This window comes from Poecilia formosa, unplaced genomic scaffold (genome assembly GCF_000485575.1).
Source record: "Poecilia formosa unplaced genomic scaffold, Poecilia_formosa-5.1.2 Scaffold144, whole genome shotgun sequence".
Classification (NCBI taxonomy): domain Eukaryota; kingdom Metazoa; phylum Chordata; class Actinopteri; order Cyprinodontiformes; family Poeciliidae; genus Poecilia; species Poecilia formosa.
The window spans coordinates 401,446-418,458 of record NW_006800083.1 but is presented as its reverse complement, the minus strand read 5'-3'; the positions used below and the strand labels follow the sequence as shown (position 1 = coordinate 418,458).

The window sequence follows — 17,013 nt, the reverse complement described above, 5'->3', positions numbered from 1 at the left end:
TCCTACAGAAAATGTAGGAAGTTACAATTACTGTAACTGTACAATTACAGTTACATTTACTGTAACTTCCTACATTAAATGTAAGTTGCTGTCATCACCAAATTAAGTGTTTTTAAACACTTTTAGATCGAGACTGAGACAGATGTTTTATGATGATTTTTAATATAATGAAATATTACAAAAAACATGATCATATCAAATACAATCGTATTTATGCAGAAATGAAACTGAACAAATTCAAACAGAGAGTTGCATTTAGCTTAAATGCACAACAAAGGGAAGATTGTCCTGGACCAATATGGGTTAAAAGGACACTCAGTGAGGAAGAAGACACACACACACAAAGAAAAAAAAAAGAAAAATAGGTTACAGTTTACAGTTGCACCCTGGCTCAGGGACATTTTGGGGTTTTGGAGACATTGGAAACTATGTTAAAACTTTATTTATATTAATTGAACTTTCTAAGATGTTTTACTGAGACCAAAAAATATAATAAAACCTAACATGCAATAAGGTATTATGTGCTTTCAGACACCACACAAAAAAATTAAAAACACTTTTACATCTCCAGTTGTCAAAGCAGTTACAAAACATCTTCTTGATGACGACAAATCAACCTATATAATTTGAAAGGTCCCATGTCAGACGGCTCCCTGTTGAAAAAACTATGCATGGTGACAGGAAAAAAAAATTACATAGCGGGTGAAGGGCAAAAAACACCTCCAGTCATTTTGTTTACACTGTATGTGAGCAGATACAGAAGTCTCAAGACCATGTAACATTGGGTTTCGACTGATAAAAACAGCTCATAGGTTCTCTCTCAAAGGGACATGTTATTGGTTCTGATTTTAAAATCTCTCTGTCGCAGACTAACTCTTTATCAATTGTAGCATCAGAAACAGAGAACACACCTACAGACCCGTCCTCATAACCCACAAACACGCCTTGCTGCTTGCTAACAGTCAGAGCTGACGGATTCCTATGCAGACGCACGCTTCCTATTCTCTCCCTGTCCGAAAGCCGCACGACTGTAAGGAGGAGCTTCGAGTGCAGGTAGCATGCACAGCTCTGTTCCTGGCTATTCGGGTTGCATACATACACAACATAGCATCCAGTTTTGTCCAAGCAAGCCTTGATGACAGGACCCTCGGCTTTCAAGGAGCACAACCTGACCCGAGATAGATCTAAGAAGTTAATGGAGTTATAATCAATGGACAGCAGTGCATAGTTCCCATCAGACAACATTTGAAAGTCTTGTGGCCGACAGTGAAACCTACGTGGCAGCTGAAAGTGCCGGCATACTGTCTCCTCTGACAGCTTCCAGGTGTACACCGCTCCAGAGGCAGTCAGCACCACCACAAAGTTCGGATGGTCTAGAAGACACTGGAAAGCAACAACATGCTCTGAGTTTTCCGCACAGGAGAATCGCTTGCTGATTGAACCAGACCACAGGCTGGCAGCCAGCAGGTCTCCATTGCAGAGGCCAACAAGAAAGGTCCCCTCAGCTGATACTTGTGCGTCCGACAGGTACTGATGAATGTTGCACACAATAGCTCCGTGTGGCAACTTCCAAACATGAGAGAGGCCGTGCTTAGAAATGCTCACTCCAAATTTACTACTGGGAGTGATCAGCACATCTGCAGCACTGCCACCGTTGATACGGGCAATGTTCTCACCTGTTTCTGTCTGCCAGATGTAAATTTCCCCTGCAGAGAGAGAGAGAAGGTGGCTGTTGTTTGGAGAAAGCTGTATTTTTTCCACTGCGCCGGCATGCAGGAAGGTAAATTGTGGAAATCCAACATCTAAACTCCACCTCCAGACGTTCTCTGACCCATCTGTGGTGTAGAAGCATTTTCCTGTTTGCTCCACTACCATGCCTTTAACTTCACTCCTCATTTTTGTTGCTTTACCTGCAGCATTGACCATCTCTGAGTCCCAGACTGTCAGACATCCATCACGACTCACGCAAACAATATCCGAGGCTGTTTTGAGAAGCGAGAGGGGCTGTCTGTTTGTTTCTAAAGAAAGGACACACTCACCGGTGCTGACCCCAAACACCAAGATGATTGTGAAACAGTCCAACAAAGCCAGGAAATGGTGCCCGTCCAGGGAGAGCACAGCTTGAGAAAAGGCTTTCCCTTGCGGAGCCAAGAACTGGTCCCACAACTCCCAGTTAAATGTATTCCACAATGTCACCTGGTGAACTTGACACACCAAAAGAGTGCTGGTGGCTTCGGAATAATCTGTGTTGAGAATGCCAGAAGACTTACCCTGATTGAAGTTCTCTTTGAGAAGCTTGGGTGCTTGTTTTTTATCAGCAACATCCCATAAGGCTACACTCCCACTCCTGTCCACACATGCAATTTCTTGCTCCTCTTCACGGAGGATTATCTGCATAATTGCACTGTTGGTTGAGTTTAAACAGGTGCCAAGAAGACGGCTGGTTGTCAGATCAAATATTGACAATGTGCCGTCCTCTTGTCCACAGTAAAGGCTGAGACTCCTTAAGGAGGCAGCCAAACAGATCACAGAGCTCTCGCACTGAAAATGACTAGAGGTATTGTTGGCAATGTCAAACACACTGACATAACTCTCCTTTTTCCACCACATGCATATCATTTCCTGACAGGAGACGAATCCCTCAATTGTACTCAGAGTTTGACTTGACTCAGACTCTGGTTTCAGAGATTCCTTCACCTCTGTAAGACACTCTGGATTTGCCCCGTCCCACAAAAAGAGTTTGCTGCATTGCGTGGAAAGCAATAGGAATTTGCAGTCACTTTTAACTCCCGCAAACTTTAACTCCCGTTGATCCTGGATAAGTGACAGCTTGTAAAAATCACAAATTGAACCCGTCCAAATCCAGGCAGAACCATCATCCATGACCTCTGCCACAACATCACATTCTGTACATGCAATTTCTGCAACTCTGGTTGTTTTGGTTTTAAGATTGGGTCCTACATAGCAAATGGAGAGAACAGAACATGGAGTGGGACAAAGCACCAGTCCTACTCCTTTTCCCTTCTTCTTCCTGTCCTGCCTGATGCCCCTTACGTATCCCTCAAAGGCAGGAAAAACATCCAGGTAAGGGAGGAGGTTTGTCTCCATCACTGCAGGCAGCTGCAGGGGTGAGCTATGCAAGAAGCAAGCAGAGGACTTTAATATGCTTGCTATAAGCCATCTTTCTCTTAAAAACTTTGTTGAGGTTTCATACGCCTTCAACATGGCTACCAGATCACTCAGCATATCAGCTTGAACCATGGCTTGATGAAACCCTAAAGACATCAGCAACTCAAGCTCCAGTTCTTCCAACCTCCCACTTTGTTGCAAGTGATGCGGCAACTCTAGGATCTTTCTCATGTTTACCCGGCAAACATCTTCAGCAACAGGGAAAATAAATGGCTGACTCACTTGTTCATGTTCTGGATCAGACGCAAGACTTACAACAAGTGGTTTTTCATTTCTACCAACCCGTCTCCCACTGAAATAGTCCACCATCTCTGAATGGATCTTCCTCCTCGACCCATGAGTGCCCAGATACCTTTTAGTCACAACAAGCTTGAAATGCCAGCTCACCCAAAAGAGAACCTGCGAATCAGCGACTGGTCGTTTGATTAGAAAGTTTTTCAAATCCATAAGAAGCCTCTCAACGTCAACCTGTGAAATTGGTCCTTCACGTTCAGCTGCGCTGTCATGATCACAGGACAGCAGATCCACAAGCTCCGACTCAGAGAGCCCGATCCTGGAGAGGGAGACATATGAGGCCAATCGAGCCACCAGGGACGAGCCGTGCTTCTGTTCCAAGCGATCCAAGAGAGCAGAGACAGACGAATGGACGCCATCAGGGAGAGACGACTCGGTCACATCTGAATCTGATAAGAAAAGACAAATTAGCTATAAAATGTTTTAACTGCTGGTACTAATGTAGATGCAAGAACACCCCATGAACAGTCCATGAAGCAACACAAATTGAAATTTGTGTACAAAGCCTGAAAGAAATTTCAACTAAATAATTTGCTGAAACCTTTTAATGACAACGATCATTGAGAAGAAAAAGGTGTTTTTAAAGTGCACATGCACAAAACACAGAAAAGCTGATGCGTATTTCTATTTATCAGGTAAACCTTAGAATAATTTCCATAACATGCTTAAAACTTTCAGCTTTTCGGTTTGTGAAATCCTATCAAGAAAAAAAACTACACACTGCACAGAAAACCACATACAACAGGGTGCAAGTAGTTTTTGTTTTAGTCATACCAGAGTGCCACAGTGAAGTGTGTGCATGTAGGAGTCGGACATAGAGAGGCAGAGAGCAGGAGGTCAGCGCCTGGTTCACCAGCGCTTGCTGTCCTGATGTCACCTTCCTTCCCGAACTGTTCAGTAGCGATTCCAAAAGCTTCGCACACTGTTTCCTGTCCGCCGATTGAAGCTGTACAGAAGCACATCCGGTCTGCTCCTCACTGTCGTCGTCGTCTGATGCAGAGGGAGAACGACTGCCTCGCTGGGGATAGTGCAGCTTGATGGCTTGCAGGAGACCTGTTCTGCTGGAGGAGACTGTGACAATGAGTTTGACGGCATCAGGGAGCGGGGAAGGGATGCTGCTGATGATCTGAGCACCAACGTTGTTTTCCAGCTGATCCAAGCCATCGAGGATGAGAATGAGAGGATGTTTTGCGGAAGGAAGTTGGGTTAGAATGGACACAAGATGCTCTTCAAGTTCAGACAGAGAAACATCCACTTTTATGATGCTAGAATCGAGTTCTTGAGAATCTGGTGTTTTACAGAAACCTGGGTCACTATCACAGATCTGTCTTCCATGGTGGCAGTCAATGTGAGGATCCAGAGCAGATACTGAGGTGTAGTTAGTCTCGCAGCTGCACTCCTTTGGGTTCTTGCAGGGCCAGGACTCAGGCTGCAGCTGGCTGAGTGACTGCTCCTCATATCTGTGAGCTATCTGGCGACAGATACTGGAGAGCAGATGCTTAGGAGATGCACTGAATGAAAAGTTGCAAAAACAGCTGATCACCACTGGATCATAGTCTGGTAGCCAAACCTTGATCTGTGGAATAGAAAATTTATTTTTATTTAAAAAAAAAATCAACAATGTTCTCTTGAATTCAGGTCTAGTTTTGTTTTATTATTTATGTTAAAATTTAAGATAAAAAAAGAAAGAAATCTAGACAAGAATTCTTGTGACAAATAAAACCGGGATTCAGTTTGAGATCTGAAAAGCTGTTTATGTTAAGTTGCATCAACATTTTTCTCTTAAAAATTATTAAATAGTTAAACCCAAAATGGCAAAATATCTACCACTGTGTAAAAATTATAGCAAAAGGAAAAAAAAAATTGTACCACCATATATAAATGCATAAAATATAAATTATCTTAAACTTAAACAACTTATTCTTTTCATATGGACTAAATGTGTTTCATAATATTTCGCGAAGCAAATTAAAATATATTTGTCTCCTCTTGGAATCCCGTTTCATTTCACTGTCCACTAACCTGTTCAGCGCAGTGTGCGACTAACACAGTCTTCCCTGTGCACGGTCCTCCACTCACCACTAGTGGGCGCTGTTGATCCATGCCTTTCACATAAGCACTGATCTACAACCAAAAAGAGGAAAAAGCAGACTGAAACATCAATTGGCATCAGGTTACATATTACATTGCAGTATGACAAGAACAACAATAATAATGAAACATGCAGGAAAAACAAAACAAAACAAAACAAAAAATTCTCACCTTTTCCTCTTCTGGCCGAATAATTTTGTAAAACCGAGCCAGGGTGCAGCACAGCTGCTCCTGCTCGGCCCGCTCTCTGGATGGGGCATCAATAACATGAGCTTGCCCTCTGACCCGAGGAATGTTCAGGCTGTCAGTCAAGGCCATGAGGTCTGAGAAAACCTGGTGGCACAGAGAGTCTGCGTAGGCTCGCCTCCTGGCCGTGGTGTAGCCATGGCGGCGGTCACACTCGGTGGTGGTGGTGTAGAGGATAAGTTGGCGGGAAGTGAGCAAAGCAGGGAGGAAGCTGTCACACAGCTGTGATAATAACTCAGATGGAGTGGGCACTGTCTTCAAAGCGGTCTGCTCACACGGGTCGGCCTACAAGTTTAAGATGAACATGAGGGAAAATCGACTCCTGTCGCATTTGTACATTGGTCAACATTTAAAATTTCACTTACGTTTTGATTTAACTTTGAACTGTAATGTTTTGATACCTCCGCTAAAATCGGTTCTTTCTGAAATGTCTCCTTTAGATAAACTCTTACCTTCAACGCTGGTTGCAGCTCTGAGTTTCTCTGTTGTCTTCCTCTTTCTCCATCTGCATTGACGACCTTGTGGACGTAGATCATACATCTGTTGATAATGTCCAGAACAGGGCAGTTTTCCAGAGCAAATCGAAGATCTGAATCAAGAGCTAGAGACAAAAATAAAACCCCAGAATCGGGTATATTCAGGTATATTCACGATAGCATTCTCTTAAAATAAATTAAAATTCTGGAAAGCACAATTGGTTAAATTTAATACCTGCAAAATAAAAAAGCAGCTTCAGCTTTAGCACAAAATGCTGATTTCACAGTGACTAAAGAACAAAAATGCTATGAATTGGTCCTTTTTAAAAAGAAGTGTGAGTAACTCAAAGACTCAAATACTGACAGATGAAATGTTAAAGCCACTTTACTCATCAGATATAAAATCTGTACTTTATATAAATGACATGGAAAAATCAGTGTGTGATTAGAAATTTAATATTTTTTTATAGTCCCTTTTTACACCCTGAAGACACTTCAGTGGGAAAATCACCAGTCCCAGAATATTCTTCGTCTTGGATGCCCCACAAAGCTTTAGGTAAGTTCAGGGATCCCAGAGGATGCCATGATTGCAGACTCTCTTCACACATTTCACAAATCTTTCACAATAAAAGAGTTTTTTTTTCTTGTTTTTACCTGACCTGTAGAAGACTTGGGCTCTCTCTGCACTCATACGTCTGCTCTGGACACACAGACTCACAGCTGTCTGCAACACCTTCCTCAAATCTTCATCACACAACATGTTATTCTCCGTTTCTCCTGTCTCTTCTCTCTGCTGAGCAAAAACACTTTGATATTTTTTTTTATTTTATAAATTATGACTGTCTTCTATACCAGCACTATATTATATCTTACGTTTTACACATACACTAAAATATTTTGTCTCTTTTAAAAAAGGTTTATCGTTAAACACGTTAAGATTCATTTTCACACGTGTTAACTGGTTGATATCTATCATGTGATTAAAGTTAGCCACACTACAAATGAAATAGGTTGACGTAATCACCAGAAGACTGCAGACGGATTTCACGGCAGGCGTCAGGCGGTAGGAAGGAGGAACGGCGTTCTCATCTCTCTGGTACGCCCTCTCCAGCTGTCGGGTGCCCACGCCCGCCTGCTGGCTCTCCTGCAGCAGCAGCTGGAACTCCGACACCTCCACCTGGGTGGGCAGACAGGCTGGTCCATACTGGTGTCCAACTAGAGCCTGTAGCACCAACATGTGGACACAAAGCGATAGCAGTCAGAGGAGTGAAAACTCTTTTACTGTGAATCTACGATTAGGATGGGCTTTTTTTTCTTTTCCTTTTTAGCTTTGTAAAATCATTTATAGCAAAGTTTTCTGTCTCAACTTTTTGAATAGCCATTTTCCTCTTATTTAGTCAAGCACTTACTCTGAATGGAGTTATATTTGTTTATTTTTCCTTTTAAAGGGAAATAGTTTAGCTGATTTCTCGTACAGAGGCAGTATTATGCATTTTCCAGTCACATAGTGCCATTTTATAACCCAATTGGTACTCCGGTTTCCTCCCACAGTCCAAAAACATGACTGTCAGGTTAATTGGCCTCTCCAAATTGCCCCTAGGTGTGACTGTGTGTGTGGTTGTTTGTCCTGTGTGTCTCTGTGTTGCCCTGCGACAGACTGGCGACCTGTCCAGGGTGTACCCCGCTTCTCGCCCGGAACTTTAGCTGGAGATAGGTACCAGCAACCCTCCAGACCCCACTAAGGGACAAGGGTGTAAAGAAAATGGATGGATGGATGGATGGATGGATGTAGCCTAGTGGTAAACTGAAGTTACTGCAATGACTGTATGTAAAGGTTAATAGAAATTTCACATAGATCAAGTAGGCTATTGCATAGCATTGGTGATAGCTATGGATTTCATATTTTTGTTTCTGAAAGAAATGCACTGGTATTTTCCTTGACTTTAATATTTAAATAATATAAAGGTAACTATTGAGTAATTAGCTTACTTGGTAATTAAAACGGTATTGTTGTAAATCAACTAATAGCATTATTTTATGTAAATAATGCAATTGAAAGAAGCGTTAGTGTGACGTAAGCTGCACTGTATTTTATTTGGCTTTGCCATTTGATTGGCCACTGAGACAGTCCGTCCAGTGCGTGACTTATGATTGGTTGAGAGAAAAAGAGGCGGGAGGAGAAGAACAGGAGAACCATAATGGTGGAGTACGGAAGGTGAGACAAGCGGACAGGAAGTGGGAAAATACAGACTCGAGGGAGAGAAAACCGGGAAAAGCACAGGAGAGGACGAAATTCGGGAGAAATTGGAGGAGCTTGGTCGACGCAAGAGAGACGGGACGAGAGGAGACAGACGCAAGTAGTCGGGACGAGAATTTGAACTGAGCTAAGTTAGCTAGCCGCTTCAGCTCCACGTGTTCTGCTGCGTTCAATGGATGTCGGGAGGAGAGGACGCGTGAATTGCAACGCTCTCAATGTTTTCCTCTGGGATTTCAACTCCTCATTTTTTCTCTACCAGGCCTGCAACGTTTTCCCCACTCTCCGGGAGGCCGTGAGTAAAACCGACTGGACTGGACAGGACTGTATTGATGTATGTGGACATTTATTATGCCCTGGTTGAAGGGAAAAGGTGGCCATTCATATTTTATTTGTTCTGCCTTATGTGAAGAGGTACATGTTCTTTAAATCTTGAGTTTTCCGGCTTTAAAGTCTATCGTGGTGACTAAATGGTTAGATTTTATGACACTTTAGTTTAATAAAGTTAGGCTGAACCATTTTGCCTGAAATTCTAATGTTTCTCTGGGTCATATTTGTCATAAAGTAGATCAGTGGTGCCGCACACCGATTGGGGTACCGGATGGATATCCAACCCAAGCACCCTCCATTTTAGTTTTCCTGCATAGAGTGGTTAAAAGTGCTACAGCAATCAAGCAACTATGTTACCTTTAGACGTTATACACATGCCGTTTGTATCAAACATGACTTAAAAGAAATTTGACTTAACAATTTTATGCCTTGAAATTGGCCTCCGTCTCTTTCTGACATCACCGGTGCTCCTTCATCATGCCGTTTACAACTGTTCTTAGGTGCGCTGGACTGAGAATATTTTGTACGATGAGCTCAGCAGGTGTGCAGTTCCATCAGGTGTTTGCTAATTGCTGCTGCTGCTGCTAGTCGAGAGGAGCTAAGTGGGGGAAGGGTGCTCTGTGAGGCAGAAGCTCAGCTTGGAGGTTGCAGCTTCAAGGAGGAACTTCAAGGAAACAGGCCGAGCTTTGTGAGAGCAAGCGTTTAGGCACCCACGAATGACTGCTATGGGAAATGAAAAGATTTCTTAAACATGCATGAAAGAATCAAAGTAACGCTCCAAGAATGTTTTTGATGAGGGGAAAAACATTGCAGTATATTCTAAAGCTCGAAAAATTCGATTTACATAATACCTCCACTTTAGTCCTTAATTGAACTGGCACACATTGAGATAAAATCATGACTAAAGCATTGATCCTTGTTCTGATGAAACGCCAGCTTTTAGCTAAAGTAATGAAGCTTGTGTACCTAATTACAGTAGTCCTTTAGCTTAGAGCTCCTAATGCTTGTGGGAGCGAGCTTTGATCTCCATATTCAGTGTGCATTTAGTTTCTCTTCAGTGCAGTTTCACTTACCAGCAGAAATGGTCCAGCTGAGTTTTTTCTGCACTCTTCAATTAGCTGCTGCCTGGTGTTTGTATCTGGCCAACAACTAGGATCGCTGGACTCAAATGGGTCGATCAGCTGCAGAAGCAAACACACACATACGGTAAAACGACATAAGAGACATAACTGGAAGTCGATGCAGAAAACTTCATCAGAAGCACCAACTGCAAACAACCAAGAAACGGCTGAATGATATATGATGTTTGTGTTTCCACCTAATTACACAAGCTGCTGAATAGAACGCTTTTCACAATGGGCTGATCGACTTGTCTGGGGGGTGACTTGCACACACGTTTGAGAGCACAAAGCACGCAGTGCAGCCATGTTGCAGCTGCTTACCGTCTTTGTTGTCATTAGTGATTAAGCGAAGTTAAGCAGAATTGATTGTACCTTCACAGGAGTGACTTCAGGCAGGGAATAAAAATAAATAGATACAGTCATGAAGCTGGTAATAACTTGCAGCTCTTTTATTTATCCCACTGCTTGGGCCCAGTTACTACATAAAATTTGCACCTCAATTTTCATACTTTTTAGTTGACTGACGGAAACTTAATTAATGGCAACATCTTGAATTTGACCCCAAATATTAAAGGCATAGATGCACATTTCTGCAAAATAAGAATAGGAACAAACAGCAAATCCAGACATAAAGTATTAAATTTCTTCTATCTAAAAAAAAATAATTACAAAATAACTGATGTGCAGTAAAGTTTGTGTTCTTAGTCAAAAAGTAATGTTCTTAAAGTCAAAACGTCTTAGCTGTTGTGTTTTCAGCGTAGTGAGCGTGATTCAGAGCTGGATACTCACCCTGACATCTAGTGCCAGTAAGCTCCTACAGCGCTCTCTAAACCTGGGAAACACTTTCTCTTTGAGAGCCCTCCGCTCGATTACGCTGTCTGACATGCAACATAAACACAAACAGGAATCACTTGTGACCAAGTAAAAATAAAGCCACTAATTGACAAAATGCTCAGATTAGAGTAGATTTATAAATATATATGAACAGTACCTTCTGGATTGGAGCACAAATAGATTTTGACACAAGATGAGTCACAGCAGGAATATGAAGAGTGCCTGCCTTTTCCTTTGGAGGGCATGCCTGGTCTATGACCTTCAAATGGAATAAAAATAGGGAGTAAAACTTGTTCTCAGAATATAATAAGCGACCTAACAAGTTGATGCCTTTCCTCTGAGCTGGCGGTCCTCTGTTGCCTCCAGTGAGGAAACTCTGGCCTTTGGTTTTGCTTGCAGACTGTGGCATCCTGACCACGCCCACTTCTGGTGACTGGAGTATGGCAGACACACATATTACGCACCATGTCTTGTGCATACACCATCATCCATTTATGCACTTGTGCTAAGCTACGTTGACTTTTGACTTTTGCGGTACCTTGCAAAAGTATTCACACCTATTTTGTCAGGTTATAATCACAAGCATCCACACCTGAGAGGAAGCGGTTAGATAAGCTCATAAAGGAAGGTCGGCTCCATCCCAGGATGCCTCTTTGACCCAGTGCAGATGGTGGGAGACAGGACTCTGACGAAATGAACGTCAATGTTGGGCAATGCATCCTAGATTCACAAAGGAGCATTACCACAGATCCTTCCTCCCAGCAGCTGTATGAATTCCTGACAAGCTAAATAAGTGCCAACATCCCTGCTGTCTTTTGCAGTTTTTTCATTTCTACTCTTACAGTTCTTTGTATTGGAGTATGCCATTATTAATAGCTTCACTTTTCTTGTGCGATAATTTTGCCTGTGCAATCTCTTTTCTTACTTTCAGTTTTTACATTTGTACCCAAGTGTGAATCTGCACGATTCATATTACCTCTCACTTTGCTGTTGGAACACCCAAATTCCCCCACTGCAGGACAGAGAAGAGCAAGTCTGTTCTGTCCTACGAAGACGTTTGTGTGAGAAGTGTGGATGAGAATCCATCCAACTCCAGTCAATGCACCTTTTGTTGCAGTTAGCTCCAAATGTTTTGGATGATTTCTCTGCCAGGATCACCTTTGTACATTAGTAATAATAAATAACCTTATTTGTATAGCACATTTCAGCAACAAGGCAGTTCGAAGTGCTTTAGAGACTGACATTGTTGTCCTTTAATCTTGCAAGACAGTTCAAACTGTCTCAGACTGGGTAGAGACACAGATTCCTACTGTGATTTAGATTCAGACTTTGACTGGGCCATTTGAACATGAGAATATGCTCTGTTCTGAGCCACTCCCACTAAATTATGTTTATGTTTTGAGCCTTTGTCCTACTGGAATAAGAACATCTGTCCCAGATTAAAGTTTTTTGTAGCAAGAGGTACTCATGCAGGGATGACATGCATTTAGCTCCACCTTTCTTCCAATCCACTCCACCCAGCTCCCCATCTGTAGAAAAGCATCCATCCAGTACGATGCTGCAACTACCATATTTCAATGTGCATAACTAGTGTATTTACTGAATGCGTTGACGTACAAAACCACATTTTTCAATTTTAATTACAAAAAAATACTGAAAACTATGCAGAATTTTCTTTATGCTTGCATTGTGGAAATTGTTTTGGTAATAAAATAAGCAGCAAATCATTTAAAAGTTTGAGTGTTTTGAATATTTTTTGACATTTTCAAACATTGAACCCATCCATGCAATTATTCAAACAAGACAAAAGTGTTTTAAACATTTTTTATTAATTAACTTTTGTACACAATAAATACAAACTCTATTTTTGTACAGCCAATATTAATACGCTGAAAGACATTTGCCCCTGTTCTCATTACTGTCACATCGGCAACAGTCTATGAAGGGAGAAGGCCAGTTTGTTTCACCGCATCACTGATACTAGCGGGCTGCGCTGCTCCGAATCAGATATATAGAATCGTATAAAAACATAAAAAAAACAAAAAAAAAAACACACAAAATAACAAATATCTCAACCCTGGAGCAGATAAGAGAGACTGGCAAAAGAAGGAGAGCTAGGCATGTTCAAGGTGGCGACAGGCAAATGAAGTCAAACGTTGCACTTGGGCCACCACTCTAAATCTGACGGTTTCAATAACAGCTCTGAAAACCACTGTAGGGATATTTCAGAGAGAACAAGCGGAGCTGGCTGCTATGCTAATGTTTTGGTACATCCCTCACATCAACTTCATCTGCTTTATAAAAAGGAAACCAGTTAAGTTGAACCCAGATCTTACTGGAAGAGGCTTGTCTTCCCACTAGAGCTTCGGTTAACATGAAAATGTACTCGCCTTTGGAAGATTACTGATAATAATTTTCACTAAGAGAAATCAATACACATATATTGCCAATTTTCTTCTGTTTCTGGAACCACATAGGACAAAAAAAAATAGTTTTGTGCTGCGATTCTGCTGCAAAGAGGTGTTGGATTGTGGAGCTTTACAGTTCAATAAACCCATTAAACCAAATTGGGCATTTATCCTCACAGTCGGTGTGTTTCAAAGAGGAACTTTTAAAGCTGTTAAGTCTTTTGAACAGTCAGATGTTTCCTGCTTCGGGTCAGTTTGCCTCATAGGATCCCCATTTTGCACCACTGCATATCAGTTTAATCTTGACAGTAAATGTAATTTGATGACTTAATGAGTTATAAAAAAAATTATATACTAATTCCATGTATGATGTAAGGGTTTTGTATATTTTTTATGTGTATATATGTCACACTATATCCTATTTCTGCTAATTGTGGTTCAGACTTATAAAAAATTATATTAAATCACTGCTTGGGTACAAAATCATGCAAAACAATGAACACTGCAAACATATTTAAGGCATAAAGGGAAAAATGACCAGCTCCCATTATCACAAGAGTCCAAAAAAGAAAAAAAGAAAAATACCAATCATTAAAATTTCTTTCATAATTCAAGAAAAACACCAAATGACATTACAAAAAGTCACCTCTTTTGAAGAGTGCATCATTGTTTTAAGCATCAGTCACCCTTAATTAAAGAGCATCTGGGGTGTCAGTATGAAAAGATGAAACTCATACCCATGTCTGCATGTTGCTACAATTGCCTATAAGAGTCGTCTCTAACCATGCTGATGCTAGAAGAGGGTACTGCTACTTTCCAGGGAAGGTACAAATAAAAGTGCTACTACGCCCTTTAGGGAAGGACTTTTAAAGGCTTGAATAGTACATGACGAGGGGTATTTATTTACTTTGAGTACACCACAAATTGGTACTCGGCTCCATTTGCGTTATTTTTAGTCCTCCTTGTGACCAAAATCATGTCAAGTAAACATGGATGAATGTTGAAGCTGAACAGATGAAGAAAATCAATGCAAATTGAGTTATGATCTCTAATGAGGGAAAACTTCAGTCTTTGTTTCTGGCCCTAAACAGTTTTTAAAGTTTCAAACAAATGTTTTTGTTGTTTTGTTTTGCTAGCACATAGTGAATACCAACAGATTCGGTGCGTTTCAAAGCACCAGCAGCTTTCCTCGATCAGTCATTTGAAAGGAAAACCACACAGCGCACAGAATGAGAGCAGATATAACAACTCGTGTGTGTAATATATTGTAACTGTATGTATGTATGTATATTATAGTCACTGATTCACACCGACTGCCCATTGACAGAACGTTGAGAGGAGAGACGTGAAGTGGAGACGGGAGGAGAGGCGAGCACAAGAAAAGAGAGGATCCAGCCTCCCTCGGCTCTTGCTTCTCCTCCTCCTCTCTCTCCTTCTGTCTCTCCTTCCTGCTGTTATTTACAACACCCTTTTCAGGACATGATGAAGGTAAAACTTCCACTACATATCAGACAGGGTATTCCCTTCAGCTCAGTTAGTCTATATGAAACCATGTGCATAAACATTCCTATGACAACAGTAATGTACTGTACTAATACACATTAAATACGTATAATGATAATGACTATATATAGCGCGAGAGAGAGAGAGGCTGGAAGTAAACCCACACCGTCTAGGTTTTCTGTCCACGTCCCTCAGCCCTGCTCTGCACTCTGAAACACCCCGACAAAAAGTTGACTTCTTTCTTTGTCCCCCCCCCATGTCTCCTCTTTTTTTTTCTTTTTTTCTTTTTTTAACAGAGCCTCAAAACTTGCAAAACATCAGACGTAGTCCCTGAGAAAAGGTGGGAAAACATGTATTGTGTTCATTTTCAGCCTTTAAGGATGAATTCAAATGGGTGGACTTAACATACAACTACTAATTTCAAAAGCAAGACTTGGCTGCACACAAGTTGGTGTGACCCTCACAGGGTCAGAAGTATCACAAACCGGTTCGCCAACGGGACAAACTGTTGGCTAGCATTGATTCCCCTTCGGAACGTCCTGACCTCAACCCATCTGAAACCGTACGGGGCCATGCTTCAAAGCTGGATCCGAACCTGGAAGCCAACCAGTTTAAAGACCCTCTACGTTTTCTGCCAAGAGGAGTCGTTCCAATATCAAACCACAATTATATCAGAAGTTTGTTGATGGTCATTAAAAGAACACAGTCAAAGTCTCCAACGGGATATTCAGCCAAATATTTCAAGGGATAAATGTATATGTGCACTATTGCACATAAGACAGAATAATTGTGTTTTTTGAGGCATGTTGCCTTTTTTTTATTGTTTAACCATTTTATGAGAAGACAATTACTTATTCCAATTAACCCAAACTTCCGCACCAACTTCCTGTTTGGGGAAAAAAAAAAAAAATTGTTACACTGAGAGGGAGTCGCTTAAACTCATTGTTAATAAATGCCAAAAACTAGCATGATGTCATGTTCACGGTAAATGTCTGTTAACCTTTTGCTGTAACTGTCTGTTCTCAGACTGTTGGGGACCTGAAGCTCGTCCACATGACTGAGTTGATCTCAGTTTGTAGTTTTCCTGTTTTTCCACAGACTTCAATCAAAGATGTCAGTCGGTTTCAATTAAAAATATGACAGATTTAAATGAAATGCTGCCAGTAAAGCAACAACATTTGAAACAGCTGCTCCAATCCCATGTGCTTCATGGTGGCTTTTAACCTATTTGAACCTTTGCTCCTAATTTTACCACTTGTTGTAGTTTTTTGGTGGGCTTTAAATATACCTGAAAACAAATTTTAATAGTGTGACAAATATCTCAAGCTGTATGTTTTGCTTGACTTTTAACATTTTTGGGCTCTGAGATGTCGTGAAGGGGTTTAGAAAGTGCAGAGGAGAAGAACTGCCTTACATAACTCGCGAGCTTCAAAAGACCCCATCAATAAGTGTTCCCCATCTCTCCTTCCTCTCTTCAGCCCGCTCTAACTAGCTGTGTGAGGCGACGTTTTAAGGCCAGACTGGAAGGACGGGGGGGGGCAAAGGAACACAATGCTGCACTTTATTAGAGGGCTAAAATGGAGCTGATTTAACTGGACACGCCAAGCATTACCCTGCCTCCCTGCTCCTTCTCTTCCTCGGCTTGGGGATGAGAGAAGATGCAGAGCGTCCGGCAGTGTCGGTGTGGTTCGATCGAATTAACTTCTCATCCCTTCATTTGCGCTCGCATCAGTCCAGAGCGAGTTCACGCTCACTGCATCAAGGTCTGCTTCCGTCTTTTGTGCAACGTCATCAGTCTGCCAAGCTCGTCCGTCACACCAGCGTGATCTCCACTTCCTCCGTCTTGTCGCTTTTCTCATGCGGTCGCCTAGCTGGTTGCTGTTTGGGTGGAGGCGGAGCTGCTCGCACCTGCAGCACAACAAAACAGATTCAAGTTGGAAGAAACGCTGAGGCAATCACACAGCTGGCTAACTTTCCCAAAAACAAATATATATCTATTTACCTTCTTTACTTCCTTTCTTAAGTTTTACTTTATTGATGAAAAATCAAATCATTTAAGCTGTGTGAAAGAGAAACCTCTAATTTTTCTTTCACAACAAATGTTAGGCATACAAATTTAACATTTGCTTCATATTAACACTAACAAATTATGGTGTCGCATTATGCAAAACATTTGCTGGGCTGGTGTAGATAATCCACCTGCCCAAAGAGCAGATCATTTTTTTAAAAACTAGAAACTGTTTATTTGGTTGTGAAAAAACGTGAAC

At 41.5% G+C, this 17,013-nt stretch overlaps 2 protein-coding genes across 7 annotated transcripts in view; both read right to left on the bottom strand.

The window, feature by feature from the left end:
* Positions 1 to 141: 141 nt before the first annotated feature.
* Positions 142 to 11,219, bottom strand: LOC103145602 (NACHT and WD repeat domain-containing protein 2). Its single transcript, XM_016676925.1, has 10 exons — positions 10,993 to 11,219; positions 10,791 to 10,879; positions 9,954 to 10,061; positions 7,321 to 7,518; positions 6,951 to 7,086; positions 6,273 to 6,421; positions 5,746 to 6,105; positions 5,506 to 5,607; positions 4,258 to 5,059; positions 142 to 3,872 (listed from the first exon to the last, which is right to left on the bottom strand). The coding sequence occupies exons 1-10, from the start codon at positions 11,078 to 11,080 to the stop codon at positions 766 to 768; spliced, it is 5,139 nt and encodes a 1,712-aa protein (XP_016532411.1). The 5' UTR covers positions 11,081 to 11,219; the 3' UTR covers positions 142 to 765.
* A 1,426-nt stretch (positions 11,220 to 12,645) lies between these two features.
* fchsd2 (FCH and double SH3 domains 2) overlaps positions 12,646 to 17,013 on the bottom strand; it is an 88,822-nt gene continuing 84,454 nt past the window's right edge. For all 6 annotated transcript variants that reach the window (XM_016676936.1, XM_016676937.1, XM_016676939.1 and 3 more), the window contains one exon: positions 12,646 to 16,654. In XM_016676936.1, coding sequence (XP_016532422.1) covers positions 16,559 to 16,654 — 96 coding nt within the window. In that variant the 3' untranslated portion in view covers positions 12,646 to 16,558. The remainder of the gene's footprint in view (positions 16,655 to 17,013) is intronic.